At 37.8% G+C, this 27940-nt stretch overlaps 1 protein-coding gene across 1 annotated transcript; it reads left to right on the top strand.

The window, feature by feature from the left end:
• Positions 1 to 26111, top strand: C6 (complement C6). Its single transcript, XM_053448089.1, has 17 exons — positions 1 to 149; positions 1597 to 1753; positions 4565 to 4709; positions 7590 to 7728; positions 8204 to 8351; positions 9199 to 9399; positions 11474 to 11714; positions 15658 to 15780; positions 16533 to 16699; positions 17515 to 17740; positions 18167 to 18338; positions 19880 to 19991; positions 21992 to 22124; positions 23308 to 23499; positions 23752 to 23842; positions 24688 to 24926; positions 25891 to 26111. Exons 1-17 carry the CDS (start codon positions 7 to 9, stop codon positions 26064 to 26066), a joined length of 2805 nt encoding a protein of 934 aa, XP_053304064.1. The 5' UTR covers positions 1 to 6; the 3' UTR covers positions 26067 to 26111.
• Positions 26112 to 27940: the final 1829 nt, after the last annotated feature.

A 27940-nucleotide genomic window follows, 5' to 3' on the forward strand; every position in this document is an offset into this window, starting at 1 on the left:
AGGCCAATGGGCTATCATGCTTATTTTGCATTTTTTGTGATAAGTTCTGTGCTTGGAAAAGCATCATCATGTTTTTGTGAACATTATCCATGGTCATCTTGGTCAAGCTGTTCGAAAACATGTGAACATGGGACACAGAGCAGATCACGGTAAGTTGAATGTCATATTTAAAAGTCTAAACATTAGGCTTTACTGACCTTTTAAATATATTGGTAATACAGGTAAACTACAATTGCGCAAGAAATATTCTGTTATATATCCAATTATATAGAAAGAATACAAAATATATAATTGCTTATACAACGGTGTGACATTTGTACTTCCATATAGCTATGTAATGTGTTCCTCAGACTTGCTTAATGGGGAACCTCTGAGATAAACCATAACTGAATCCAGCACTGAAAAGTCATCGCTTAATTATTATGATTTTTATTTTAATGTTATCAAAGGGACACTCCAGCCATCATATGCACTTTAATATATATGATAGCTGTGCAGTCCCTTTAAATTCTCACGTCTGATTTGCAAATGCATAGGCGCATTCTGCAGAATCCCCCAATTGCCTTTGCCCCTTTCTCCACCCCACAGCTGAATGTTGATGTGATGTGTTCTACCAGAGACACATGACATACCTAGTCATACCAGTCAGCTCCAGTCCTGGCTCGGGGCATGCGTGGAAAGCACTCCCATTGATTTTAATGGAAACACTTTACTGTCTCTTCAAGCAGCAAGCTAGTGTCAAGAGTAATCGGATCATAGAGTTCTGATCATAAAGTACTTTAATATTTATGCTTCTATTGTAGAGGTTCTAGGGACGTTAAGTTGTCCATTTAAAGATTTTAAGTATTAAACATTGGATGTGAGTTCAAAAAAGAGCAAGCAACTCACAGATTCACATTTTAGTGAGTGGGTTTCAAAATGTTAGCATGCAAGGGCATACCACTTCAGTCCACTTTTTTAGGTTATTTTCTGTAATTTGCATTTCCCATGATTTCTAATTATTTCTCTGTGGAATGCAGCAGTTTAAAACAGCCAGCAAACTTTTTTAAACATGGCCCATACTATAAAAAATCATAGAAAAGTAAACATGTTTGCATTTGTTTTATTAGATCTTAGGAGATATGGACTCTACATACTGTAACGCCAGAAAACACCATTTTCAAAAAATGCAATAGCTTTCCCTATTTTCATGCATTTTCCTGTCTAATAGCAACGTCTATATTCTGGCCTAGGTCCCATGGGGTGGCAGTCACCCTGATGCAGCCATAAATAAAGTAAAATATCCTGCATGCCTTTAAGAAGCAGAGCTCCCAGCTCTCCACAGCGAGGACTGTGGATGGAATTCTTTCTTATTACCATAGATATAGAAATCATATGAAAAAGGAATAGTTTTGAAGACCAACCTGGCTAGAGTATCTGAAAATAAAAAGTGCTTTATATTCTGGAAAATACTGTATTATATTAGCAGAAAAGCCCCCGCATTAAACAAGTACAGTATGCTGTACTCAGTTGTTGTGAACTATAATAGCCTCAAATCACTGTTTGAAACCTGCTATAATATTTGTTAATGTTTTTTTTTTAAAATTTGGTTCCCAGACATATAGTCTACAATGAATACTTCCACAAAAACAATTGTGATCAATTGTGTACCAAGCGTGAGACTCGATCCTGCAATGAGCAGCCATGTCCAATCAATTGCAGAATTGGTGATTTTGGAGCATGGTCTGATTGTGATCCTTGCCTCAGAAAGCAGGTAAATACATTTAAATGTAGGTAAATTGTAAATATTTTTAGCAAGCATATTAATAGCGATGTATGCTAACTTAGGCCGACCAGGCCTAGGGCCGCAAGTACAGAGGGTAGCAGTACCCCCTGCTGCAAAACTGGGGTGTACATCACCTTGGTTTGCTGCTCCTTAATGGACCAGTTACATGCCCGAGCTGGTACAACCTCTATAGACTGCACGGAAACAAGTTATGTGTCTTTAAGGTATGGAGGGCCAGCGTAAGAAGTCATAGCAAGCTTTGGCTCGTGTGTAGCTGCTCAGCCATGGAAACCCATTTCATGAAGCTCCTAACACACAGCGCTTGTGCTGATGTTGCTTCCAGATGCAGTTTGGAACTCTGTAATGAGTGATGCTAGGACAGGCTTCACCACTAGGCATCCCTACTCTTTGAATGTGCGAGGTCTACCGCTTCATGGCCGAGCTGTTGTTACTCCTAGATGTTTCCACTTCACAATAATACCACTTACAGATCTAGCAGGGCCGAAATATCATGTCTTGATAAAGGGTCATGATGTGGTCCGAAACATCGATTTGAGGTTTCTTATCATGCTGCTTATTTGTCGAATAAAACCCTCCGGGTTTGGCTGGTCAAAATCTGAATCCTCAAGGTCACGGGAACGGGGTCCTGGCACCCCCTACTCCCTGCCAATTTCCCTGGCCATAGATGGGGGCGTTTCCCGCTATGTCAGAGAGAATTCCCACTAACGTCAGCAGGAATGCCCACAACGTCAGTGGGACCACCCATCGACATCCTGGCCGTGTTCCACAAGGGTAGACTCGGGGTGGCCGGAGCCCACAAGTTCACAGGTATAATTATTTGGAGACTCCATTTGTGGACTTTGTATGTGTGGTCCTGTACGCATGGTCTATAATTTTTTCCATAACACTAAAAAATACTTAATATTTGCAAGAGCATATATTTCAATACAATGCCAGCAATGTGATAAATCAATGTTTAATTTGTCTTAAACGGTTCTCTATTACTCTGCATACAGGCTAAATTTATTTTGCAAGTTCAACTCCCTAGGCTCACATTAGCAATGTGTGAAGTAAATTTGAAATGAAAGGTAAAAAAAGGGATTAATTAACATTTTTTTGCAGCACTAGCTATTTCATAGCAATCAAGAACAAGTTCAAACAAGGCAATAATTCTTATCTGTGTAATTATACATTAGTTTCAATGCAACTATACATATTTCATTCAGTTTCATTCAGATTTTGACCTCAATAACGTTATAGGAGAAATTCAAGTTGCGGTATAAATTACAGTAATTTCATTGATCAATTATGGACAAGTAACTCATGGCAGCTGAGCTGCTGTAAGCATTTATTTTCAACTTGCTGTCGAATGGGAGTGGTAGTCAATAGCAACTGAATTAGTACCGTATTTGCTAAATTATAAGACGACCCCGATTATAAGATGACCCCCCCCCCAAAATTTGAATATTAATTTAGGAAAAAAAGAAAAAGCCTCAATATAAAAAAAGTTTTACTAGTAAATATTATTTCACATGTAAACTATTTTTTCATATTTAATACAAACTGTGATTGAGATTGAGGTGTGCCTTTTAACCTCTACCATTTTCCACCCTGATATGCCTTATACACCCCTATATGCCACTCTGCCTCCCTGATATGTCTTTTAACCCCTATATGCCACTTTGCCTTCCTGATATGCCTTTTAACCCCTATATACCACTCTGGCTCCAGAAAACCATTATACCCCGCCATGCCACTTTTACTTACCACCACATGCCCCGACTTACCGATGCATCCCTAGACTCGTCCCCTGTGCCTCAGACTCCCTGGTGTCTAGTGGGGGCTGCCGGTGGAAGTCTGTGTGATATGCGCAGACAACCTCCGCTGCTGCTGGACGGCACTTCCGCCAGGGCTTCTATGACTGAGCACCGGAAGGTCATGTCATGCCGGTGCTCTGTCATAGAAGCCCCGGCGGAAGTGCCGGCAGCAGCGGAGGTTCCCGCGAATGTTCATCGGCTGCTGGATGACAACATCTGCTGCTGCCGGCATTTCTGCCGGGGCTTCTATGGTGGAGCACCGGAAGGTCATGTGATGCAGACGCTCCGTCATAGCAGCCTTAGAGTAAGTGCTGGCAGTAGCAGAGGATCTCTGCACGCATCGCACAGATGTCCACTGGCTGCCAGAGAGGAGGATCCAGGTTCCCTGCAGCGCTGCAGGAGATCTGGATCTTAGTCATGTAGTCAGACCTCTATTTGAGGTCTGATTATAAGATGACCTTGAATATAAGACAAGGGATATATTTGCTTGTCTTATAATCGAGCAAATACGGTAATTATGCGTGTATATGCATGCCATGCCAAGCAGCCATATTTGTAATTTGTAACTTTATTAGCAGAACAGAGATAATGGAAGGGGGTTTAATTTTAAAAAAAATTCTTCTATACATTACTTAGCCAACTGGCTAACACACTGTATAGGTGGAATGTTACCCCCAATAAAGTGACACCTTGTCATTTTTCTTTGGCATGAGAACTTTAAGGAAAGCTCCATGACATTAACTGGCAATTTTACAGCCCCTACCCAGTCACCCAGGAGAACCGCTGGAGTTGACACTTCATATTCCATAGCATGTTGTGTGAAAACTCATATTTTAGTGAACAACAATTGTCAATATTTTAAAAGAATGAAGAATATTTTAAATGGCACTTTTTATAAATAACGAAAAATGGTGAAAAGGCATTGCCCCAAAACAAGCATCTCATTACCCAAACATATTTATTATCTGTCAATTACTTTCAGTTCCGCACACGTGCTCTAGAACGCCCTGCTCAGTTTGGTGGAGAAATCTGTACAGGACAGTTGGTTGATTCCCGAGAATGCATCCCATCTAAGATTTGCAACATTGAAGAACTTGACTGTGAAAGAAAATTTAAATGCAACACAGGTAACGTCTCAAAAGCATGATGCGTACCTTCCCAATATCGAATTGGTGTTTTTGCTTTAGTTGGTGTGGCTGGTAGACATGGGTTTTCCTGAGACTTATGGGACCATTTGATATTATTTGAACTAATATATGCTGCTATATGTATATTTTAATTTTCAGGATAAATGGGAACACTCAGGTTTTGGTCCTAAAGTGATCACAGGGTGAATGGGCAGGTTCTCAGTAGAATATTGATCTACAATAAAATTTGTTATGGAGTTAATATTTGAAATGTTAGCTCATTGGAAAAAATTTCAGGGTATTCCTTTATGTCTGTAGAACAGTTTACAGTTCCTGACTAGATAAGATTAAAATAAGCTATATAGACTATATGCCTTAAAGACACATTTTTATAATGAGGAAGCAACAAGCTTTCCTTCCAGTTATCTCTCTCCTATTATTTATTTGGGGAGGGGAAGTGAGAAAACAGGGACAATTAATTCAAAGATCTCCAATTCCCTACGTACATTTTTAAACTATTTGCTGATTTCTATAAAAAAACACAGGATATAGTCATTGTGACAATTCCCCTTTTAAATCACTCGAAAGGTTTGCATTTGGTCTCAGTGTTTATCCCACCAGTGTCATACTGTGAAATTGTTTATACCATACCCTGCAAAGCAATTTGGGTTGCCTGGAGCAGTAAATGGTTTAGCAATTAAGTGTCTAATAGAACCTTCTGCAGAGAATTTGAAAAGTGAGATAACTTCATATTTTTTACATTAAACTAAATCAATGTGAAAATTGCATTGTCCTTTCTTAAAAAACCTCAATAATTGTTAGTGGTTCACAATAAAAATAAAACATTTGCACACAACAGGCTAATGTAAGCTTGTTTTAGATTACCCTTACGAAAAAATTACTGCAGTTTTTATGAAGTAATACTACAGTTTTTTGGACATGAAAAAACCGCAATACTGCACTTTTACTGCAGTATTACTGCACATTTACTGCACATTTCCTGCACTTTTACTGCATTTGTACTTCACTGTACTGCAGTTTTACTGCAGTTATTTTTGTACGGAAGCACAAATGCAATAAAGCTGCAGCACATTGAAGTACAACTGTAGTAAAACTGCAGTAAATGTGCAGTAATACTGCAGTAAAAGTGCAGTATTGCAGTTTTTTCATGTCCAAAAAACTGCAGTATTACTTCAGAACAACTGCAGTATTTTTTTTTTGTAAGGGTAGGGTTTCTAGCTTAAAATGTTTATAACAATACATACAACCATCTGGGTGTATTATACGTTAAAATAAGAATAACCCAGCATGTCACGTCTCTGAGGGGTGAGCAATACTTTGCTTTGTACAATGCATGCAATACAATACAATACCTGCATGCAACTGTTCCCAACTAAATATTCTCATCACACCTGAATAAAGCCACAATAATTATTTAATATATCTTAGTAAAGTTAGTTTATAACATGGTTAGAATGATAAATATTTGTTTCTTTACAAAAATATATTTGTTTCTTTAGAAAAAAAATGTAAATTTAAATCTAAATATGCAGGACGGACAATTCTTTGGTTTTCACTGATTTTTTTTTTTTTAAAGGACATAGTAAGGGAAGTGACTCTGGTAGTTTTGTGACATTGAGTGGAGGATTAAGAAGTTCATAGTTCATAGGATTAATTTTGACTGCCAGAAAGGACTTTTTATTTCAATATAACACATTTAACACATCTCATTGTGGGGAGGGAGTTTTAAAACATTTATGCATTATTTTACAGGGCATTTTTCAGTGTCTATTATGGATTTTTTCCACTTTATTTAAGAAATAGGTCCCCATGTAATATATTATAAGTCCAAAGAAATTAGTCATACCTTCCAGTGGCCCAACATTCACCAAATGTTTGAAGTATCTTCTCTAGGACCAAAACAGCAAAACCAATTTTTGTGTCAACATGAAAGAATTTATAGCTATTAGTAATTGTGAAAAAAAGTTAGAAAAAACACAAATTTGGAAGTGTACAATTCCTGTAACATCTTGTTTAGATAAATTTGCTGTTTCTTTCTTGCTTTTTTTCTTTTCTAAATACCCCATCACCCACACAAGGTACTTTACTGGAAGCAAGAACTCACGTTAAATAAAATGGCGCCAGGCCAAAACTTTTCTTGATTGGAGCGTGATGCCTAAACTGACCAATGTAATTCTATTCATGATGTGAGCTATTGGGAAGGTCCAACAAACATTACATTATTAAGTTTTCTCCTGACTTATTGACCCTAAGAACATCTGTCCTAAACCCTATAGTGGATTTAAAAAAAACTGCAATCAAAGCAAGGGCAACACATTATTTTTTCAATTTACTTTCAGGTTTAGAAAACATGAAAGATTATATAGAGACATAGTCAATACAAACAGATGAATAACTTTGGTTTAAGGCTGCTATGAAACCTTGACATTGTTACACATGTACACGGATATGGTAAACTGTGGCATGTGTTAGAGGAACAGAATTTTGATGTAAAAAAAAAAAAGGAAATTGTTTTCAAGACTATTGTAGGGGCTCTGTGTCACTGATGATGTATGGGTTTAACTCAGTAAAAATGTATTTCTTTCGACTTAAAAAAGAAGTGTTGTAGTCTAACAGAGAATGTAAGAGTTAAAAAAAAATATGCAATTAGAAACACAGAATTTCCTCAAATAAAAACATTTTGTCTCATCTAGTCTGCCCATTTTTCCTGCTTTAAAAATGGAAAGCTTAATTAGTCCTTGGTCTTCTCTTAGATTTATGACAGCCATATGCCTTTCCTTTACTCTGTAAACATCTAGCATTTCTGCTGGGAGGCTGTTTCACTTATTTACTTAACTGGCTTTTCCTCCCTATTTTCAGGTCGATGTATCGCCTTAAATCTCAAGTGTAACGGAGATAATGACTGTGGTGATAATTCTGATGAAAGAAATTGTAGGAAAAAGCCAGAGATAAAAAGAAACTTTGAGAACATCCCTGGATCTCAACTGATGGGAAATGGGTATATTCATTATAATCTTAATATTTCAGATCCACCAGACCGAGCCCCAATATGTGCAGCTCCTTCTACTTTGTGCCTAATCTCCTTGGTATTTTAATATGCATGATTCCATTAGGAATCCTGAGCCTCCATAATGAAACAAATTGTTGAGCAACAGAGTGTGACAGTGCCCTACTGTAACTTGACATATTCATATCAGGGACATTTAGATAAAGTATATAATGTATATAAACTAAACATTTGGTAATACAACTACAACCGGGACACAAAAAGCCCTGTTTAAGTATCGAACAGCACTGAAGAATTTGATGGTGCTACATGAATATAAACTGCCATGTGCCTTCACTGTCATATTCTGGTCAAGAATTGTCCTTGGTAATAAGTTTATCTATTTCTGGATATATAGAGTATTTTTATATTCATAACACATATCCAAATAATGTTGGTACCCATTTTTGTTTTAACTTGTTTGTAGGTTTAATTACCTATCTGGCGAAAGCCTAGGAGAAGTTCTTGATAACACATTTTATGGTGGAAAGCAAGTTACGGCATTGGGGAATGGAACCGGACTAAACAGAAAGTTATACCGTGTCCCAGCCAATATAGAAAGCATAAAATTTCAGGTAAATTACAGGGGTATTTCTAGGTATCTATGCCCCCAAAACAATCAGCTTTAAGAGCCCTATCTCAAGCATAATTTCTGAAAACAAATACATAAAAGAAGGAACATAATAGTTATGATCACAAGTTTGTTCAGAAACAATACAAATGATGATGATTTACATTTTAAGAACAATCTGTGCTTCATCCCTCCTACATTATCTGATGGGGACCTTAGAACCACAGGGGCCCTTAGCAGACTGTGACTCTAATGGTTTAACCCTGATTCTTAGGGTTTTTACTTCAATTTTAGATTTTCATTTTACTCTGATTTAATGACATCAATAAATTTAGAATTTCTAAACCCCAATGAGAGCGTCATTTGAACCATTTGGTCTCAGAATAATAGAATCTTCTTGGTGAACTTTTAAAGGGTTAATATTTGAAGAGTCTTTAAGGAAGGTGTATCAAGGACACCATGTATGAACCCTGGACAGTTATAATGGTAAAAATACTAGTTATTTATTTCTAGGAAAGTAGACAGGTATTTTAACTATAAAAACAGAAACATGTATTAAACATCACAAATAAAATAAATGGATCATGTACCCAATACAAATGGTAGGCTTTGTCCGTTGTTTTGCTTTGTCTTCTTGTATTTTATGTTAGAATAATTTTTGTCCAAGTTGAGAACTTCCCACTGGATGGGCAAATGGAACCCCTATGTTTAATATTGTTAAGTTCCAAAAATATTCAAACTTTGCTCAAATCCTTTTTTATGTGAGTCTGCTAAAGTCAGAAATGATCTATTCATAGAATTCAAATTATTGTATGTAAACAAATTACATTTTGATTTTCATTTTCTTATAGCTAGAAAACGAAGAAGATGATGTAGTATCAGAATTCTACAATAGTTTGAAGGATTTCAAAGATGACAAAGACTTGAAGGGCTCACACAGCGGGTCTCGCGGGAGCTCTGCTGGTATCCCTTTACTTTTTCATGCAAAAAGTAATACCAAATTAACTTACTCTTCATCATTTCGGGAAGCTATAAAAGCTTCACAAAATAAGGTAAATGCAATATGTAGCAGATTTTTTTTTATTTGGTTAATATATATATACCGGTATATATATATATATATATATATATATATATATATATATATATAGTTACAACAACTGTCAACATGCTTAATTATATTGAAACCTTTATAAATGTGGAATGGCTGAAGAGATTTATGTTTTACAGGTGTGAGTTCTATGTAGTTCTGATTATTTGCAAAGGGTGAGTGTAGCAAAGGGGTCTTGTTCTAAACTGCATGTATCCTAAGCTGCTGGCATTAAGAAAGGTCAACTCACAAAACTGTATAAACGCTTACTAACAGTAAATTCTATTAAAATAATCTATAATGACCCACTAATAACTATATATAAGTATGTGTATATATATATATACACACACACATAAAACTTTTGCACAGCGCTGTATATATATATGGAGGTTTGAAGAATCCAGTAAAGTAAGAATGCTTTCGAGAATAGACATGTTAACATTTTATTTTTTTATTTTTCTCATTTCAAATGAAAATCAAATCACTGTTCAGTGTGACCAGCCTTTCCTTGGTCTTCTTCTCAAAGCAGCATTATTTTTTCTATGTACACTTGCAGAAAGTCATGGATTTTGTGGGGACATAGTTAGGTGGATGATTAAACAATTCTACAAAACAGGTGCCAATGATCATCAATTTAATTTGTAGGTTAAAACACAATCATTAACTAAAACAGAAACAGGTGTGTAGGAGGTCACTTGCACACAGAAATTATAAGGCAGACAGGTGGTTCCAGTTGTGTTCTACAAGCTCTTTTGAAGAAACACAAATAAACAGGCAAAGCTGAGGACCGTAGAAGCACTGGTTGGTCAAGGAAACTTAGTGCAGCAGATGAAATACACATCATGCTTATTTCCCTTCGCAATCGGAACATGTCCAGCAGTGCAATCAGCAAATAAGCAGTGGGACTCTGGAACATCCATCTACTCTGAAGAGAAGTCTGGTCAGAAGTGGTCTTCATGGAATACTTTTCCTTCATGCAATACCATCAAGGAAGCATCTGATTATCCTGCAGCATGACAATACCCCCAAACATACAGTCAGTGACATATCTCAGCCTAGGCCATCTAATGCCCAGGGGCAATCAAGCATTCCCAGTGTCCCACCAAACAATGGCCTAGTTACATGGAAGATCTTTGATTTCCCCAACCGACTTATTTACGCTATGGAGGCCAGGTCACCACAGCCTTCATAGACTTCACTAAAAGGCACAGTGTGCCTTTAAGATACGGCACGCCTTGAATTGATGCCATATCCCAGCTCTCCGTTTCTTGAAGACACACATTCCCTTTTAGTGTACTGGATATCGGACCACAGAGACAGAGGCGACTGGTGCAGCTGCCCTAGATCGGGCCTAGGGCAGCCTCCAAGGCGAATACACCACTGCATAAAGCCAAATTTATTATAAACCATCTTCAACATTAAAAAAAGGAGTCCTGGAAGTGATGGTATGGCTCCTACAGAGCCCTGATCTCAAATCATTGAGTCTTTGGATCTGATGTTCTTTTGAAGGCCAAAGGTGGTCACACCAAATATTGATTTGACTTAGATGTCTTCTGTTGACTCACTTTGAATTTGTTAATTGATAAATATAATCTATTAACATGTCTATTTTTTAAAGCATTCTTCAAAACATTTGTTCATACCTGCACAATACTGTCTATATAATTTATATTATACATTATGTTTACTAGAGTTATGAAGTATTGAATAAGAGGTAATACGGTAGCTTTCCTTTCCTACAATAAAATCCAAATATTTCTATGCTATACCCTGTTCTCAGGATCCAAACTATTAGTGGTGCTTTAAGTTTGCTTTGGCATATGATGAGAACCAAAAAACATTTCCCTCAAAACATAACCTTCACCAACCTAAAACGTCACTGGGCACCACTTGACATGAATTAGAGATGATCCGTATTATTTTTTAATATAGCATTCCTAGAGTGGTGGCTCCTCAACAAGATTACTATTAGTGTTAACTCTATGCAAGCTATAGCATTGTTTACATAATTAACATCATGTCTTTTCTTTTAGAGTTCAAATTTTATCAGGATCAATAAAGTGATATCGGTTTCAAAATTTAAAACAATAAAGAGTGATCTCTGGCTGTCGGATGTTTTCCTAAAGGCCCTTAACCACCTTCCCTTGGAGTACAATTATCCTCTGTATAGCAGAATATTTGATAACTTTGGTACCCATTACATCACATCAGGCTCCATGGGTGGTTCATATGACCTTCTTTATCAGTTTAGCTCAGAAGATCTGAAAAACTCAGGTAAATACTCCGTTGCACATCTAAATATGTAAATCAATTCACTTGTGTTAAAAGCTAGAAAATAAAGTTGGCTGGTTACATGGTTTCATGTAACCTTTCTAATTAACCCCTTAACGACAATCCACGTACATGTACGGGGTTGCCGTGCAACGCGATAACGACAATGCCCGTACATGTACGTGGTAACGTTATTTGCCGTTTACCGCGGCGTTTTCGCCGCGATCGGCGGCATCGCGGTTTTCCTGGAAGCCTCACAAGTGAGGCTATCCAGGCAAACAAAAAAAAAAGGTTTTGCAACCTTCCGATCTCCGCAATTCACGGAGATCGGCGGTTGAAACAACAGACCGGCGATGCAAATCACCGGTCTGTTAAACACGCCCCTCGAGCCCGATTCAAATCGGGTAAGGGGCATTCCAGGCTGCTTCTACATTGAGGCATGCCTGCAATGCCCCAGAGGGGGCTTCACAACCTCCCGATTCACTGTGAATCACGGCGATCGGTGGGTTAAACGACAGACCAGTGACTGAAATCACTGGTCTGTCAACCCCCCCCCCGAACCCGATGCAAATCGGGTGAGGGGCATTCCAGGCTGCCTCTTCATTGAGGCAAGCCTGCAATGCTCAGGGGGGGGGCTTCACAACCTCCCGATCGCCGTGATTCACAGTGAATCACGGCGATCGGTGGGTTAAACGACAGACCAGTGACTGAAATCACTGGTCTGTCAACCCCCCCCCCCCGAACCCGATGCAAATCAGGTGAGGGGCATTCCAGGCTGCCTCTTCATTGAGGCAAGCCTGCAATGCTCCGGGGGGGGGATTCACAACTTCCCGATCCCCGTGATTCACAGTGAATCACGGCGATCGGTGGGTTAAACCACAGACCAGTGACCTGGTCTGTCAATCACTCACCCCCCATTCCAGCCTGCCTCTTCATTGAGGCAATGACGTTTTTTAACTATACACTGAGGTTGTGTAGCCTCAGAGGGGGCTACACAGCCTCAGTGTATTGTAAAAAAAAAATTTCAAAAAAAATTAAATTTAAAAAAAAAAAAATTTAAAAAAAAAAAAAAAAAAAAAAATAAATAAATATATATATATATATATATATATATAGTTACATGTAAAAAAAGTCACGAAAAAAGTGCAAATAGGTATATATGTATGTTTTTTTTATACACAATTAGCGCTACATACAATTAGCGCTGTATCTTCCCAAAAAAATCCCACACGCAAAGAGTTAAAATATTGGCATTATAAATGCCCATAGTGTGCCTAGTTTTAAAAAATTATGATATGATGGGGTAAATTGAATTGGCCGGCTTCAAAGATGTCCCCAGTATGGGACGTGGGCACAGAGTGACCAGATGTATAAATGGCAAAAATATACACACCTCACAAAGGTGGCCTTTTACCTCCCAAATAACCCAACAAACCTCTGCATGTGGGGTATCACTGCGCTCAGGAGATGTTACTGAACACATATTGGGGGGGGTGTTTGACAGGGACATATACCAGGAGCGATAAATTTATACCTGAAGTACAACGTGTGTGAAAAAAATACAAAAAAAAATTACTACCGTAAAGTTTGACAAAGGCTAGTGGTAGAATTAGTTCATGGAAAGGGTTAAAATACCAGCATTTCAAATACCTTGGGGTGTCTAGTTTTTAAATATATATGGTTTGATGGGGTCAATTGCATTGGCCGGCTTCAAAGATACCCGAAATGGCACATGGGGCAGAATGACTAACTTTGGGGAAAAAATTGTTTTGAAATAGCAAAACGCTACCTGTACTTATTGCCCCAAAACGTGCAGAAAAAAGCAAAAAAACATAAAAACATTGGGTATTTCTAAACTCAGGACAAATAGTCGAATCTATTTAGCAGGTTTTAACATTAGTTTTTGCAGATGAGTAAAAGTTTTTTGGTTTAAAAAGTGAGAGAAAGTAATTTTTTAACAAAAAATCGCCATATTTTATCATTTTTTGTATAGTAAATTAGATGGTATGATAAAAATAATGGTATCTAAAGAAAGCCCTGTTTGTCCTGAAAAAAACAATATATAATATGTGTGGGAGCACGAAATGAGAAAGAAGAAAATCACAGCTAAACAGTAACACTGAAAAACGTTAAAAGAGCCATTGTCCCGCAATATACTACGAGTAATAACCCCTATTGTCCTTAAGGGGTTAATAGTGTGCAAGCAGAACATAAAGCTTTATTTATGAATGCAACATGTCCAGCCAAGAAAAATTGGTATTGATCTGTTTTTTTGTTCCAAACCATTGAACCTGTTAAAAAAAATGTGTAATTCACAAAACTATGACTTTGAGGGTGTGTTGTAGTTTCAACTCACCTCCTTCATTATGCATTATCAAAGACGAATGTTGGCAAGTTTCCTCTGTAAGAAGCCCTCTGCTGACCATGCAGAAATATTAAGTTTGATATATACGAGGCCCAAAATCACGTTCAGACTAAATCTGGAAGAAATTATTGGGGAACAAAATTTGTTGCCCGAAAACAAGTATCTCTCTCTGTCTCTCTGACAAAATCTTGTATACTCCCATGATGTTCCGTCAACCTTAATGCAGCCTGAGAATCGTGGGATATGTATTCCGCAACGATATGCCCCTATTTGAACCAGCTCCTTTCCATAATATGTGCAGAGAACCACAAACTGATGAAGGACTGTGGGAGATCATATACTTCATAAAGCTTGTTCCTTAGTGGTGGAATAATGCGTAACTCACTTGACCCGCGCCTGTCCGCTTATTGGCTTGCAGTTCAGACTCTGTCAAGTCTTTGAATGCACTCAGCATAGGCAGTTGAAGTGCTAATTAAGCGGACTGGTGGGAGTGCTATATTGGAGGATTGACGGCACAGATCTGAGGTCTGAATACAAGATGACCTTGATTATAAGACAAGGTTGTTTTTTTCAGGTGATTCTTTTTCTGGAAAATAACCCTAGTCTTATAATCTAGCAAACACTTGCTTGGCTGTAGAGGTAAATTAATGCACAGGTTTCCTTACAGGTACTAAAATGGTTAATTGCCATTTGCATATAAATGATCTTATAATTAGTTTTTTAATATAATAAGATTTATTGGATTCATAACATTTGTTCCTGCCTGGTGGCAAAGCGCCCTTGTATATTTTCCTTATTCTTTCTTTTTCTGTAGAAAGTATAACAAAAAAACAAACAGCAGATACGCCACATCTACTCTCCCTGTTTTATCTGCTGTATAGGCTCAAACATTAATCAGTCCTTGTTTCCTCTTCGATTGAGGATAACTTTATGCTAATCCCATAAATTCTCCTGCGCTCTTACCTCCCCCGGGTTAGCTCCCCCATATTAAGAATTTTAACAAAAGATCATTCAATTTTTTTAGATCTTTGTTAGATCAGGTTAGATCAACTGTTTCTTCATTAGATCTACCCTAAAATATGCAATCTTGACAATCTTTTTCGGGGGGGGCTAACCCATAGCCAGCCCCCACTCAACAATAAATCCAACAAACTGTTATTGATTATGATAGCACCGCGTTAGATCAGGTTTGATCAGACAAAATTTTTGTTAGATCTAGTCTAATTACTGAGATATTGCATATTTAATGAGGGGGGCTGGCCCCTCCTCAACTGAAATTTGGATTTTTTAAAATTGATTTTGGTAGATATTCATTAGATCCGGTAAGATCAACTGAAATGAGGAGTAGAAGTCTCACTTAGGGAACAGTTCCCTAAAAACAGGGAGTCCCGGCCCTTGTATACAAAGATCTTTGAAAAAATACATAATTCAATTTTCACAGTCAGACAAATTTTAATTGTTTTCTTGGTGGATTGCTGACCTTCAATTGTGCACTAGACAGATAATAGTTTTTAATATTTTAAACTTTAATAGTCTTTAAAATTGTATTTATAAATAATAACGTTTGCTCATTTTTAATAGGATTAACCCAGAAAGAATCAGTTGAATGTAGCAGAACAGAAACAACTTATCGTATTTTTTTTATAAAAAAGAAAAAGGTTAAAGAGATATGTATAACAAATAAGATGTCGGAGCGTTATGAAGGTAAGAAAATATAAAATATTTCTATCTTTCTATATATATGTTAACTCTGATTTTGTGTTGAGGTCCTGAAAACGGGCATTAGAGTGCATCTCTGATCACTGTAATCCCGAATGCTAGTGTATTAATGTTTTTTTATATTTTCCAAATCAGGTTCTCCATTCTTCATTATCTATAAAAAAAGGACAGGCAACAGGGAGATTATCTGTTGTTAATGAACTAAAACTCTTATTTTATGGTTGCCACCTTCATCATTTGTCATGGACTCTTACAGTTTGCAGACGCTGCTGATCAGCACATTGAAAGTGCTGCCAGACAGTATGAAGAATATGTATATGCTAACAGGAGGGAATCAATTATATGCTTAACTAGGCTTCTGTGGCTAAATAAAGCAAGTGATGATCAGCAGCATGTGATTGAGATGTGTGCCTGGGATAAAGTAACAACCCAATCCTTCATATGATGATCAGCACACATGAATAGCTAGAAGTTACAGAACAGTTTTTGTATGTTGGCCTTGAGGTGCCTAGAATGGACAATCACTTTTTCTTCTTTTTCCACAACTCTTTAATTAACATTGGTCTGAAATGTAGGGAATGATAGACCCTTCAGTGCTCAATGAGATTCTAAAGACTGATAGTGTTGGGAATACCAGAGTTGAGAAATCTAGAACATTGTATAGCACTAAGTATCTCTAAATGCCCATTATTCTCTATCTTGGTATTTCTTACTACATTGTATGTTAATTCCAATAGGTTCATTTTTGCAGTCGTCCCAAAAAGCTATTTCTTTAATCAAAGGCGGAAGAGCAGAATATTCTGCTAAACTTGGATGGCAGAGTAATGGAAAGTTTCCTGAAGACAATGTTTTTGGAGAATGGGTAGCATCTACTGTAGATAATCCTATTTTAGTGGAATATGAGGTGAGTTAACAATATAAATCTAGTCTGCATAATGGAAAAACGCCAGATGCAAAGCAGAGGTTCTCCAAATGTAGAAAGACTGTTACGTTCCGTAAATAATATCCCCTCCCTCCAATGGTAACAGTCCCTCATCAGTTTCCCTCAATGTCTGCCTTTGCGCTTCCGGATTCATTTCGAAATCTTGACTCAAAGCTCTCTAAGCTCTTCATAGTGGTTCCCCTACTTACATCTCCTCACTCATTTCAAAATACACTCCTAACCGCTCCCTCCACTCATCTGATGATCTCCGTCTCTCACCTGGTTTCTAGTTGTCATGCTCGCTTGCAAGATTTCTCAAGGGCTGCCCTTTTACTCTTCAACGCCCTCCCTCGGCCTATCGGTCTTTCTCCCTGCCTTTGGTCCTTCCAAAAATCCCTTAAGACCCACTTTTTTAAGAACGCCTACAAAACCCTTCCTCCCATGTTCCTACAAAACCCTTCCTCCCATGTTTAACACCCTTCCTCCCATGTTCCTTTAGCTCACTTTTCAACATTGACCATATAACTGAAAATAAATGCTTTTTATGGCATATTTCTGCCAGCCGAGTGTAGAGATTTTTTTTAACTGTATATCTGTCTGTAAGTTATATATTTTCACATACTGTATATAAAGACGTGTGATCTAGCTCTCACAAACAGCTTAGCTATTCAAAGTTTCTAAATAGCTACAACTCTATCGATATACCATAAAGTGTGATATATTTCAGATGTTAATATTTAGTATTGTCTGTAAAATTTATCTATAGTTCAATATTGGATATTCAACTTTTTTTCAAGCTAGCACCGATTCTGAACCTTGTAACCGGTATTCCATGTGCAGTGACAAAGCGACGCAACCTCCTAAAGGCATTTGATACATATTTGGGAAGGTTTGATCCATGTGTTTGCTCTCCATGCCCAAATAATGCCAGGGTAGTTTTATCTGGCAAAGAGTGCTTGTGTGTTTGTGAACCAGGGACCTATGGTAAAAGTTGTGAGAAGCGCGCTCCAGATTACAATTCAGGTATGTACATAAAATAATTCATAGATTTAGTTATTACTATTGATATAATAGTTATTTTCACAACTGACTTAAAACCTGAATTTTTAAGAATCAACCTTCAGAGAACAGACTTACTGTTACATTAATTATACATGCATTGTTAATCAACCAAACCAATATATTTATCTATTTTTATATATAAAATATAGAATTAGTGTTAGGATGACCAGTGCTGCGAGGCTGCTCTCTGGGGCTCCAAAAGGTTAAGTGATTGAAAATGATTAACACAAGAAGATGTTTTTTCCAGGTTTACCCACTGTTTCCAGAGTTTATTCCCAAAAACCCATGTCACTTTATTTTAACTTATGTAACATTGTTTTCTATGTTCTATGTTGGCCCAAAAAAGGTGTCAAGTTTAACTTATTTTCTTTTTTTTTTAATATAAAGTTGTTGTTGATGGTTCCTGGGGCTGCTGGTCCTCGTGGAGTAGCTGCGATGCTTCCTTAACAAGAACTAGAAAAAGGGAGTGTAACAATCCTTCCCCTCGCAATGGTGGGAAGCCTTGTGAGGGTGAATCGACACAGGAAGGTCACTGTTATATATCTTTATTTCAAGACAAGTAAGTAAAAAAAATAAGCATATTTTTATATTGGTTTTTCCAAAGATTAAACTACTGTAGAATGATTTGATTTGAGTGCACAAAAGAGTAATGGTATATCTGGTTGAGAAGATCCAAAAAGATCATCAGTTCTTTGCTCTTTACTCACTAAACTAATGTTTCATGTTGAAGGGTGTGTTGTCCCAGGCTAAGTCAGAGGTAGTCGGTCGGACTATCCAGCTCTGTGACACTATTGTTACATTATATTTACTTTATATAATTATGCTGATATCCATATTGAAGTTCTGAAAGTGTCTTTTAACCATGAGCTTATCATAGGATAGTCATTCTGTGATAGAACATCCCAAATATCTGATTGATCATGCTTGTGCAGCTAAAATAATGGTTTGATTTATCTATACTTATCTAGGAGAGCAAAATTACATATTTGCACTTACAAAGTGTTTTTGGTTGAAAACTTGAAAATGTGCTCTCTATTTAACTGAAAAATGTTGTTGACCAGTTCAACTTAGTGGGGAAGCGGACAACATGATTACATTACATTACATTTATTTATAAAGCGCCGGCAGATTCCGCAGCGCTGTTACATTCATTAGAACATTTTATAAACACATAATAACACATACAATAACAAACTGGTGCAAAGGAGAAGAGGACCCTGCTCTTGCGAGCTTACAATCTAGTCGGTGGTTGAGGGGAGTGAGACAATAGGAGAGGACAGCTTGGATGAGGATGAGTTGATCTGCTTCTGATGTGTTGAAGCCGTTTGTTCCGATGTTGTTAGGATGATGGTTGGGAGTACTGGGAAGGAATTTTGTACGCTTCCCTGAACAAGTGGGTTTTCAGAGAGGTTTTGAAAGTCGCGTACGAGGCAGAAAGTCTGACTGAACAGGGAAGGGGATTCCACAGGAGGGGGGCGGCGCGGGTGAAATCCTGAATACAGGAGTGGGAAGAGGTAACAACACTAGAAGAAAGCCACAGGTCGTGAGAGGAGCGAAGAGGGCGGGTAGGGGTGTATTTGGATAGGAGTGTAGAGATGTAAGGGGGTGCTGAGTTGTTGAGGGCTCTATAGGTCAGGGTTAGAAGTTTAAATTTGATTCTGAAGGGTATGGGGAGCCAGTGAAGTGATTGGCATAGTGGAGCAGCAGATGAGGAGCGGCGGCAGAGAAAGATTAATCTAGCTGCAGTGTTGAGGATAGATTGAAGCGGTGAAAGGTGGGAGAGGGGGAGACCGGTTAGTAGGCAGTTGCAATAATCCAGGCGGGATATCACAAGGGAGTGGATTAGTAACTTGAATTTTCAGGTTTTTTTTTCTACACACTTATAGTGAGAATATGTATAATTACTATTAAAGAACTGCCAATTAACATTAGAAAATAGTATTGTCTTATAGTTAAAAATACTACCAATTAGTTCAAAACCCATCTCTGTGTCCTAATGGAATATCGCTATAATCACCAAATTATCTTTTCATACTGTGGGAAACTAATTATGGATATGTGGAGGTGATATACATAGATGTTACATGTTTTGTCTTTCAGAGGAGCACTGTGCATTAATGATGATGATGATAAGAAAGAAGTGGACCAAGAAAATCCAGACAAGGATAGTGGATGTAGGAAACCAGAGCTACCAGAGAATGGATACTTCCCAGTAAGATGGCGTTCTGTTTCCTAGAGCAAAATCTATAGACAGACTATGGCCCATAATTATACGTGGCTCTCAAGGATTTGTTAAAGGCAGTGTAATAAATAGTAACAGAAAATAAATTTCCAAGGTCATACCAATTGGAACATTGTGAAACAAACCGATACGCATATTTACTGCATTACACAGGTGTTGTAGGTAGTGTTGCAATGTATGGACTCGTCGCCGGCATGTACCAAGCAGCATGTACTCACATGAGTCCATGAGTGCCCGCTGGCTGGAAAACATTTCTGGTGCGTCATTGGCGAGCAACTGGAGACATGGCTGGAGGCTAGCCTGCTGCGCACACCCTGTTGTGCCTGTGCTGTGAGTTGGAGTTCCTGTTTGCTGTTATTGACCCTTGGTGTGCCTGATCACTCTTCTGTCTAGTGAGTCTGATTCTGGATCACTCTGTGCTTTGCCTACTACACTCAGTACCGAACCTTAGCTGCCTACACCTGAGCCTCCTCACTATTGGGATCATCTAAGTCCCTGTCCCCTTAGCCTGGGGACCAACTGCTGACTAGGTGATTCAGGGCTGAACGTCAGGGGTGAGTGCTCATTCGGTGACGGCAAACGTGACAGGCGAGGTGCAGTCTCACACCTGGGGCACCAGGATAAGCCAGCAGAACTTTAAGCCACTATTGCAAGCGGGTGATATATCCAACTATTACCTTCAGTAAAGATGTGAGTGTGGAGGCAATAGATGTGTGTGGGCCATTGACAAGTGCTGCAGATGGGAGGCTGACCTTGTACAAAAGCATGACCCCCTAACCCTGCCCCCCACCAAAAAGTGGATATGACAACTGCTTCTACTCTATAGCCATTGGTTTTGCCCTTATGTCCCACCTCCATGGAGATCGCCTCCTGGGCCGAGTATGCCCAAAATGAATCAGAAAGAATTATTAACCTGTGGTTTGAAGCCTTGGTATGGGGTGTTTTACCAATAATAATTGTAGCGAGAACCATTCCGTGTGTTGAAGAAGCATCTGTTACAATGACTACCATCATGTAAGGAAGTTTTTTGTTTTGGATCCTTTATGAATTGTGGCTTTAACCCAGCCCATTTCAAAGATGTAGTGAAATCTTTTTAGGGGCATGACTAGTGTCACGGGTGTCATGACCAGTGTCACGGTTCGGTTATGGTGAGAAGCTCCAAATAAATACATGCCTGGTTTCCAGACACTGGGTAGGTATTGAAAATGCCACAATCGTCTGCTTGCCTATCCTTGTTATGTGTGGATGACTTAAGATTTAGCAAGCTGAGTACAAGCTATCTTAAAAAGTGTTCATCTTATTGGCTCGCCATCCCAGAAGTCCGCTGTCAAGGATGTTTACTAGCCACAGCTCAGGGTATTGTATAATATAACTGATCTTTGATTAAATAATCTTATAGTATTGATATATCCTATATTAGACCGTGTTTCTCAATGAAGTCTTCATTTTTTAATAATAAAAATAAATATATTTGTAGTCTTGGATTTTTATGCACAATTCCAATCATTTCATTCATTCATTCACTCAATTTTTCTGTAAAATATTTTATTTTTACATCCTGTAAAGCTTCTTCTGTTATTTACCACACCAAAGGAGATCCTTATTAACTAATACCGTTAAATTCAGTACTTTAAATAAAGTTATACTCCCATTATCGTATAAATGTCCTATAAAACTGACTTAATACTTAGCAAGCGTGCTTCCTTTTCAGGCAGTCATGAAAGACAATTTGAAGAGATTCAATCAATTTTTAGCCATTACCCATAGATACTGTTTAATTTATAGTATCTCTTCTTCTTTTTCCTTTAAAGGGTTGTAACAAACATTTTGTATGTGGGCATAAGGGGGATAGATTATGGATTATTAACCTCTCAAGATTCGACAAACAGTTCTTTGAAATTCAAATAGGTTACATTAAGTGCAGTATTATATATTTATATTATTGTTAATGCTTTTGTGCTCTTGTGTAGGATGAAAAGAATTGGTATGAAGTAGCTGAGGAAATTGAAGTAGTGTGCCATGCTGGGTATGAACTTTCTGGGTATCAGTTCCTAAGGTGCCTCCCAGACGGGACCTGGAAACAAGAGGACTTTGAATGTAAAAGTGAGTGAAATGTACCTTTAGAATGGATAGAATGTATTGCCTTTATCTGGAAATGATGCATGTAAACTTTAAAATGCCTAGTCTTATGTGTCTGCATCCACTGCCTTTTCATTAAGCCGCTGCTATATATTTGCAACTAATCCAATAAAAAGTGTTTGAATGATAATGTAGGATTTAATACAATATTTGGATACTGTTTTTGTAGTTGGCAACTTGCAAGCCATTTAAAAGATCACACATTACATTTTACAGGACAGTGTTTGCAAGTACAGCCCAGCACTATGCATGATTCATACACTGCCATAATCCAACTAATAAGTCATATGGATTTAATGTAGTCAAAGACTGTCATTTATTATGTAGAATGTATAGATCTCTGAAATGACTCATATGGCAAACCCAGGGTTGTGTATTTCACATTCAGGAGTTTGTAATGCATTATTGAATAATAATTCTTTATCTACAAATATGAGGCTGGCAGTACAGCATCCTATTTGATTGTGAAGCGAGTTGCTTCATTTGTCTGAATCAAGACAACAAAGAAAAAACTAAATCTCTAAAACATAACATTTAATCAAATTAATTAGCAGATGCAAAACAGCTACTAATTAAAGCATAATAGTTGTTGTCTGAATTTAGTGTTTCATTCTACTACTCATCACATCCAACAATACTAAACACCTTTCTAATATAACCAATAACCTGCACTATCGTGGCTCAGGCTATTTTGCCAGTATCTAGTGCTGATATCGGATAAAGAATATTATAATGAGTTGAGCGCTTAAAAAAGGTGATTATCACAGCTGGCACCTTTTGGTCTTGGGAGGTAAGCAAAGCCAAGTGGCCCACCAGTCCTTTTACATGTACACACACTCTCATACAAACTCACACTCATACATACTCACATTTACACATATCTGGAGCTTGTCATGTTCCCTGCTCACACACACTGCTTGTCCCTTCTTGAGGTTACGTGTTTGAAGAATTTGGACTGGCCTCATTGCCCACTGGGCCATCCCACCCCTGGCTACAAGTACGCCATTTTTTATGTTGGCAACCATCCAAATACTGGGCAAAACAATTGCTGACGTTTGCATATTATATATTGAATTTTATATTGTATTAGAAATATGAGAGATGAAAAAACTTTCCCTGTTTTTTTTCTTTTTTTTTTAAATTTCAGAATCGACTTGCTCTAGACCAAGTGTGTCTGAAGATATCACAATATTCCAATTTAAAAAAGAGTACAGCGTTGGGGAAACTATTGAGATAAGCTGCCCTCGGGGCTTCACTGTAACTGGTCAGACCCGCTATCGATGTGGAAGTGATTTGGCATGGAATCCTCCTATAATCAGAGAACTTAGTTGTGAAAAAGGTTAGAACAACTTATGGTTTTATATTGCAAATTCTGTGTTGTATGAGACATAATCAGTTTATATGGGACCAAAAGAACACCATACAGATGCACATTATATAAATTCTAGCATCCACCACCAGATAGGCCACCACATCAGTCATTTTCTCAGACATACATACACACACACATAGATATATATATATATATATATATATATATATATATTTGTATTATATTTCATATTTTGCTGACAGTACATGTTTTTTTCAGTACAACCAAAAGTAGATCAAGGAAACTGCAATCTGGGTGAAAAACAAGTGGGATCTGAGTGTGTCTGCATGTCCCCGGAACAGGATTGTCGGTAAGCTCCATCCATGATAGAAAACATGAGCACAAAGCAAGAATGTCTCCGTTGTTGCTACAACCATGTAATAATGTACATATTGTTCACATAATCAAATGCTTATTATCAGAGTGATCACAAGTGCAAAGATGGGTACACTGTGGGCAGCTGCATATTTGGCATAGGGTTTTTTTCCATTTCCCTAAACGTTCTAAATTGGGACATCTGTCTTGGGGATGTGGCAAGCAGTGGGAGGGGCAGGGCCAACCTTGGAAGAAGAAAGGCAGGCAGGCAGGCAGGCAAGATCACCCACCTTCCTTACCCTTAGTGCAGGTTTCTATTGATTTTTACCGCACCCTGGGCCAGTCCAAAGAGATCAGAGGTGAGGCAGTTACCCCGGACAGAGGAACGTATGAAATACATTGCTAATTGTGGGCCCCTGCAGTAACATTAGGAAAATGAAGCTACATTGGCTTCACCCCAAGTGGACTCTTTATAAGTGTAAGTAATGTAACATTGCACACACACACTGTTATGTTATGATGCTTATTGCTGTGTGTCTGTGAGCTTGTGAACTCCTAGGCTATGTCTCCGCAAAGTATCAATGTAGAGACACTATTTGTATCATATACCTGGGGACCAATTGCCCATAATGGAAAATTCATGCTTCTATACAATGAACTCAAAAGTACATTTCGATGAATTCAAAGAATTGCTTTCAAAAGACACTGAAACCCCATTTAACCCACACCTCAAAATAAAAATATTTCTGGAAAAGCATAGTATGTATGGAAATATACAGTCCCTACATTTTGAAACAAATGTCTGCAAGCCTAAATTTGCATGTCACTGTATTTCCTTAGCCATTACACAGAAGATCTCTGCCTTTTTGATGCAAATATTGACGATTCGGTCACCATGCCTAGTTGTCAGTTCTTGGCTAAAAAATGCTTGGGAGCAAAAGAACTTCATTTCTTGGATAATGGACCTTGCAAGGATGTTAACTTACAATGGGCCCGTGACAGGATAGCACTGTCTGCAAGCAGCACCAAGAAAGAGCCTTGTGGCTATGATTTCTGTTATGACTGGGAAAGATGTTCGGGTAAGTTTTTATGAATATCTATGAAGTCTACAGAATGCATCCATTAGCAAATATATTTTCTGCATATGTAATGTATTCATAATAATAATAGATGTGGGTGGGGACGGTACCAGTTTGTAGGGGGAGAAATAGTAAGGGCCCCTTGTATTAGGGGAAGCCAAAATACCCACTGTCAGCCTCTTCTGCATATTCACAGAGAGTATATATTAGGAAACCTGGTTAGTTCTTGCTACGAGTGCCCTACTCCATTAGCGATTAGCTGGGGGCCAATAATATACCCTTGGATGAGGCATAGAGCCTTCTTGTGTCTCCCACTTGCCCATTCATACTCATCATTCCTTCACTGTGGTATGGAATAAAAAGGATTACTGATTAAAATGACCTGATAAGATAGAGTTGCTGAGGGGAATACTTCTTATAAAGTAAAAAGGACTAAAGATTAGTAATAAAGAAACTCTGGGAAAATACAATGGATCAGAAGCAACCCTAATTATTTGATTTAACAATTGCAAATATATACTTTACTTAGTGTAACCTACATATTGAATTCCTTTTTAACAACTGTTAACTGGTTACTTGAAATAACTGTTGAGCTCCACGTCACAACAATGCGTCCTTAATAAAAAAAATCCAAAATTGTTACGCCGCACATGCAGCCTTTAAATAGAAGAAATTTACTTAACTTATAAGTACCTCATTGTGAACGGATTCCCTCAAGTCCTCATATTGCCCTAAAGGAGCAAGTAAAGAGGGTGTTTTTACGTCAGATATGCTCCCTAGATAAAATTAACCAGCTTTCTCTAAAAGGTATTGCAGATACTTCATAAATTTGGTGATGAAGTACTTTATTGTCAAAATGTTAGCTGCACCATAATAAATATGGCCTCAACTATATATTCAACAAGACTGCATTGGTCTGTTGTTCCTGTACGATCCTGTCTAATCACATGATATCTTTTTGTAGGTTCTGAATGTTTCTGCCTGGTGCCAAACCAGTGCCCTGAGAATGGCTCACAGCTCTATTGTGTCAAGGCTGGACTTTCTGGGAAACTGAGAACCGTCAACCACTGCTCGCTGGGAGCCATAAAATGCAGAAATATGAAGTTGGAAATCCTTTACAATCATGCATGCACGCAGTAAAAAGGCACAGGGAACAACAACTACTAAGATACAAAAGAAAGCAAATGCTCTATGAAAATACAATTGTTAAGAGTGAATAGATATGGTACATCATCCATACACACATCTAGATGCAAAAATAACAATGTACTTCAAAATTATCCAGACGTTGACAAGTTTTATACTGATGGCACCCATAGTTTTAAAGTTACAATGTGTCCAGCGTCTATGCATTTAACTTCAATGTTACTAAAGGTTTACAAGCAATGATGGATGGTCAATACTACCATAATACTGCCAAGTCTCTAGCAGAATAAGATCATGAATATAAGTGTTTCAACTATTGTTGGGCCTCTAAGGCTTCTCACCAATGCCCACTTCCTTCCTGTAAGTCGGTAGGTAAGGTAGGTAAGCATAGTAGGTAAGGGTGGTCCCTACATAACAAGAAATTGAGGCACCTGGTAGTAACAGGTACATAGTTTTGAGCTCTCTGGTGGATACCAGAAGAAGAGTGATTGGTTCATTAGATCTGCTTGGTTTCTTGCTATACAGCCTTGTAACATATTTACTTAGGTCCAACACTTCCAAGTTCCCATATATGTTAAACCAATGGAGGAAAAAGCCCAAATGAGACTTTTATCCAGTTTTGCAAAAGGGTAAAAAGTCCTTCTTGACACCAAAGGTAATCGTTCCCTGGACGTATGTATGGTAACGTTGAATTGTTATAACACTAAATGTTCACAACCCATGCTACTTTGTTTTGAAGACATTGACTGAATTCACAATTTCACTTGGCAGTGCCTTCCACGCCATAACTGCCCTGTTCAAAAAAAAAAACATTTCCTTTACATGACATCTGTTTTCATGTAACTTTACATGATACCCCTGTGTTCTATGAATAAAAAGATTCCCATACATGTCTTTGTGTTGTCCATTGAAAATACTCATTTACAATCATATCCACAGTTAAGACATCATTCTCCAAAACAAATACATTTTTACCTACATAGCTGAGATCTTCTCTTCCTTTATTTCATTTTGTTGATTGTCTCTGAACCTTTAACATTTCCATGATTTTTTTCTTAATTAAACTGGTCTTACCAATGCTATATAAAGAGCCAATATTATGTTCTCATCCCATATAGTTAAGTATCTGTGCACACTCGCTAAAAAAGCAAATATTACATACCAAAATGAAGCATTATACTGTCAGGCCTGTGATGCGGATATTATTTGCAACTCTGATGGTGTCTGTAAGGCCAGAAAACTAATAATGTTTGATTTTTGTAATTTTCAAAGCTTGTTTTGTTAGTATTTCCAGTATTATTCCCTCCTCCCTTGCAGCTATCATTATATTGGAATTATTTTTACTGTCTAGGTACTAAGGTGTATGCTCCCGATTCCATTATGTGGCACCAATAAAGGGACACATGGGAGGTATGCCCTCTCAATTTTCATGTGCAAAAATATAGTGAATCACAGTTCACCGGCCCCAGGGCCTTCCAACAGTGTTGCAGATGTCTATCTGCCAAATAAAAAGATCTAGCACAGTCAGAACAAAATGTCATATACTGAGGTTCTGTCTACCATAAATCACAAAGTCATTGTAATACTGTACTGCAGCTAAACAAAATCTCTAAGTGATTTAGGGCATGCTGTATAAAGTTAAACTGTATTTTCTGTGTAGTTTAACCCTTGATATGTGGGGAGGGTTTGGTGAGTAATGTATTGGATTCCATTCTGCCACCCAGAAGCCAACTCAAAAGATTTACAAGGCCTAATTATATCAATTATGTTTTCAAGATAATTGTTCTGTAAATCTTTATACCCAAGCATTAATCCTAACTATTTTGGGTCAATTTAACTCGCAATCTGTTCCAAGTATTAATAGAAGT

The sequence above is a fragment of the Spea bombifrons genome, chromosome 1 (assembly GCF_027358695.1).
Source record: "Spea bombifrons isolate aSpeBom1 chromosome 1, aSpeBom1.2.pri, whole genome shotgun sequence".
In the NCBI taxonomy this organism is placed as follows: domain Eukaryota; kingdom Metazoa; phylum Chordata; class Amphibia; order Anura; family Pelobatidae; genus Spea; species Spea bombifrons.

Bases quoted from the DNA above. Each gene is read 5' to 3' on its own strand.
- C6 (XM_053448089.1), top strand. From the start codon at position 7: ATGGGCTATCATGCTTATTTTGCATTTTTTGTGATAAGTTCTGTGCTT. The intron at 7,729-8,203 runs GTATATTCATTA...ACTTGTTTGTAG, and splicing joins TCTCAACTGATGGGAAATGG to GTTTAATTACCTATCTGGCG. The intron at 19,992-21,991 runs GTAAGATGGCGT...GCTCTTGTGTAG, and splicing joins CAGAGAATGGATACTTCCCA to GATGAAAAGAATTGGTATGA.